The following is a 3,626-nucleotide window of genomic DNA, read 5'->3' as shown; positions in this document are numbered from 1 at the left end:
TTTTATTTTACACACAGACTGAACCGGTTGATCATAGTCTTTGTTGTTTAATTAGTTAACCTGCACCTGCAGTGCAACAAAAAAGTGTCACCTTTTTGGGCCCTCACCTGTTTGCATCCCTGAAAGTACTTAATAAAAATACTTTAAAGTACTAATACTTTACTATTTGTTTTTTACAACTTTTACATCACAACATTCTAAAATAAAAAACTGTACTTTTTACTCCATACATTTTCCCTGACACCCAAAATTCCTCATTTAATTTTGAATGCTTGTCAGGACAGGAAAATGGTCCAATTCACACACTTATCAAGAGAACATCCCTGGTCATTCCTACTGCCTCTGATCTGGCGGAATCGCTAAACACAAGTGCTTCATTTGTAAATGATGTCTTAGTGTTGGATTGTGTCCCTGGCTCTCCATAGATAAATAAATAACCAGGCAATTGTGCCATCTAGCTTGTTTAATCTAAGGAATTTACAATTATTTTTACTTTTGATACTGAAGTATATTTAAAACCCATAGTTTCAGGCTGTTACTCAAGTAGTATTTTACTTGAGTCATTTTCTATTAAGGCATCTTTTACTTTTACTCAAGTATGGGAATTGGGTACTTTTTCCACCACTGTGGAGAGTGCCTAATGTGTATGAGAACGAGGATGCCTGTGTTCGCCCAGATGCTCTCCCACAAAAATGTATCCATTTCTTATCTAACATCTGCAGAGAAATGTGGTTCAATTTTACAGCTTTTGCTCTACATTTGCTTTGACTAATAGATAGGACAAACTAATAAATAATGAAGAATAGCTGTAGCCACGGTCCTGTGGTCCATACAAACTAGTTCGGTACTCCACAACGACAATAATTTGTTGCCGGTAAAGCGCCTCTTAATTTCTCCCTCTGATGAGGATAATTTGTTTGCAGTCAAATTATAAGAGCGGGTAGAGCTAAGATGAGATGGCAAGATTTAGAGGATTTGGCTGAGCAGCGGATACTAAGAACATTCCGGATTATTTTCCCTACTGATTAGACGGGGAGATTTTCCCTTTCCTACTCTTGCGAATTGGGTTATTTAAGGCAAGTTACTAAAAGCACTGACAGACTGCAAGCCTGGAGGGGGGGGGGGGTGTTAACAAGCCCCCTGTTTGAAAACACCAGGATTGGGAGTGCTGAGTAACTAGTCTGGTCTGTGACGTCCACAGTATTCGGGGGAGTAATGCATTTCCCACGGTGGTCTTTGGTTCAAATGCATTAGCTGTCTGTTGATGGCCATGCTGTGTTAACTAGCCCTGTTATGGTGTTATATCAATCTCCTCCTTATCTCTCTCTCTCTTTCTACTGTGTCCCTCTTCCTCCATCCCTCTCTCTGCTCCCCAGGTTTTTGGCTGAGTTCCATGAGGACTTTTTTCCGGAGTCGGCGTACGTGTCGTCATCGGAGGCCCACTACTGCATGAAGCACCCGCGGGCCGTTTACTGAGGCCGTTTATCTCACCCTGCCCTGCCTCGCCCTGAACTGCACTGCTGGGAGGGGAGCTCCAAGCTGCTTCCCAAACCATCCCTTTCTTTCACTTCTTCTCTGAGACTGCGCCATTATCCCTCTCCCTCTCTCTGTTCACCCCTTGCCCTCCTAAATCCAACCCATGCAGCTATGTGGTTTTTCCTGCCGGAAAGAAGTAAGGCAAGGGTCTTGGCGTCTGATCGACCCAGTACCTCACTCTCCCCAGCCCCCAACCTGGCAGCCTGGCCTAGGAACAGACCCCCCTGGATGCAATGATTACCTAAAGCATGGACGTCTACTTGTTATCCTTGGCTGTAGACCGTAACCCCCTGCTGGGGTTTTTGCCACGATGCTGACTTTGTCTTGCTTTCTCTCACTCTGCGCTCAAGGACCACGTTTGGCCCTCTCTCTTTCTCTAGCAGCATCTGCATCCGATCCTTCTCTCTCCGTCCGCCTAGGAAAGCAAACACAGGGAGAAGGCCTATTTGATACGTTCGCTTTATGTGTGACTATTGGCTTCTCCTCGGCTCACCATGCTTGCTGCCCCAAGCCACGCTTCAGTGTGTGTTAAGTTATTTCTAAACTCTTGTAGAATGTCATTACTCTAGTAATGTCTACTATCTGTGTTCCTCTTGCTTAGAGGGGCTGGTGACGTTATGACCACTGTGTGTTCATATTGATATTCGTCATGGCATTACCCCCAATGTTTGAAAAAGGTATTGAATTTCATTGATGTATAAATTCCTTTTCTGTGCTTGTTTTTTAGTTTTTTTGATACACTGTTAACTTGTAGACTCGAACAGGAACACACGGTGGAGGTGGAAATGTAAGAAGATCAACTTTCAGTTTGTTTTTCATTAGTCTTATCTGAAATAAAAGTTGGAGCAATATTTTTGGCATGTGGTTTATGAATATTGCTGTTGTGTTCATGCAAGGCGTGTTATATGGCAGCACAATATAAACAGATAATTGACACTTGAGCCAAACTGCACTATGTTTATCACGAATGCAATCCCTGCGAATGTTGCCTTTTCAAAAGGCGTTGTCAGCTGTATAGATCGCTGTGCTATAATGCGCCGTGCATTTAATCCTGGTCCTTTTCTCTGCTGTTCTTCTCTCCTTCAAGTTGAGTCCTTTTTCCTTAAGGAAACATTATTCACACTATATAAAGGTTGTTCTAAACTACAGCAAGGTACAAGAGCAGATTGTTGGGTCTATCCTCAGGGCGAATCGGCTACGGTTTGAGATTGAACAGGGCCTTTGGTCTCAGAGGTGTGATATCAGAGATTTGAGAAGGGCAGCCCAGGGGAAGGAGCCTGGACCAAAGCCAGTGTTCTTCAGAGGATGACGTCAGCCTCCTTTGATGTGCACACAGCGTTTTGGGTTGTGCCCTGTCTGTCAGCCGCTGGATATTGGTGCCCTTAGACCAGGGATCATCAACTAGGTTCAGCGGCAGGTCAATTTCCTTTTTCTTCAGAGGATGGACAGGGGACCTGAACATAATTACTAAGAATTTGTAGACTCCAAATTGACTGCAAGAAGCACAAACGGATCTAATATTTGAAATATAATCATTTCAACCCTTACTTACTGTGTATGTGATTGTATACAAATGTATGTATGTTATGAGTGGGAATAGTTTGGAACAGATTTGAAATAAAATAACTTGAAGCTGATTTGCTGGTGTTTTTACAGTCTTGTTTCCAACAAGACTTTTTAATAAAACTTGGGGGGGCCAAAAAAATCGCCCGTGCACCAGTTGGGGAATCCTGCCGTAAACAATGCCTCCCCTCTGTCACCTCCTGCCATAGCTGCCTGCTGTAGAATCCCTCTTAACATTGACCAACACACACTGCCTCTGAATATGGGTTCTTGAGTGTAACGGCCAGTGTTGCAATCAACGTACAGAATATTTTTGGCTCTGAACAGCTCCAGTGTTTCTGGTTGTTCTGACTGAAACCCCTCCCTCAAGCTATCACATTGCCTCTAAATCAGGGGTATTCAACTTTTACACACCTGGTATCCCAGGTGTAAATCAGTCCCTGATTAGAGGGGAAGAATGGGGGGAAAAAAAGGACAAACTGACTTTGAGGCCCAGAGTTGAGTTTGAGGACTCTAGATAGTGTGTT

General features: G+C 43.5%; 1 protein-coding gene across 2 annotated transcripts in view; it reads left to right on the top strand.

Annotated features, from left to right (window-relative positions):
* The window catches only part of LOC109890602 (male-specific lethal 3 homolog), a 17,825-nt gene extending 14,652 nt beyond the window's left edge, over window positions 1-3,173 (top strand). For both annotated transcript variants that reach the window (XM_020482549.2, XM_020482548.2), the window contains exon 12: window positions 1,377-3,173. In XM_020482549.2, coding sequence (XP_020338138.1) covers window positions 1,377-1,476 — 100 coding nt within the window. In that variant the 3' untranslated portion in view covers window positions 1,477-3,173. The remainder of the gene's footprint in view (window positions 1-1,376) is intronic.
* Window positions 3,174-3,626: the final 453 nt, after the last annotated feature.

This window comes from Oncorhynchus kisutch, linkage group LG5, assembly GCF_002021735.2.
Source record: "Oncorhynchus kisutch isolate 150728-3 linkage group LG5, Okis_V2, whole genome shotgun sequence".
Classification (NCBI taxonomy): Eukaryota; Metazoa; Chordata; class Actinopteri; order Salmoniformes; family Salmonidae; genus Oncorhynchus; species Oncorhynchus kisutch.
This window is presented reverse-complemented; position numbering and strand designations above follow the sequence as displayed.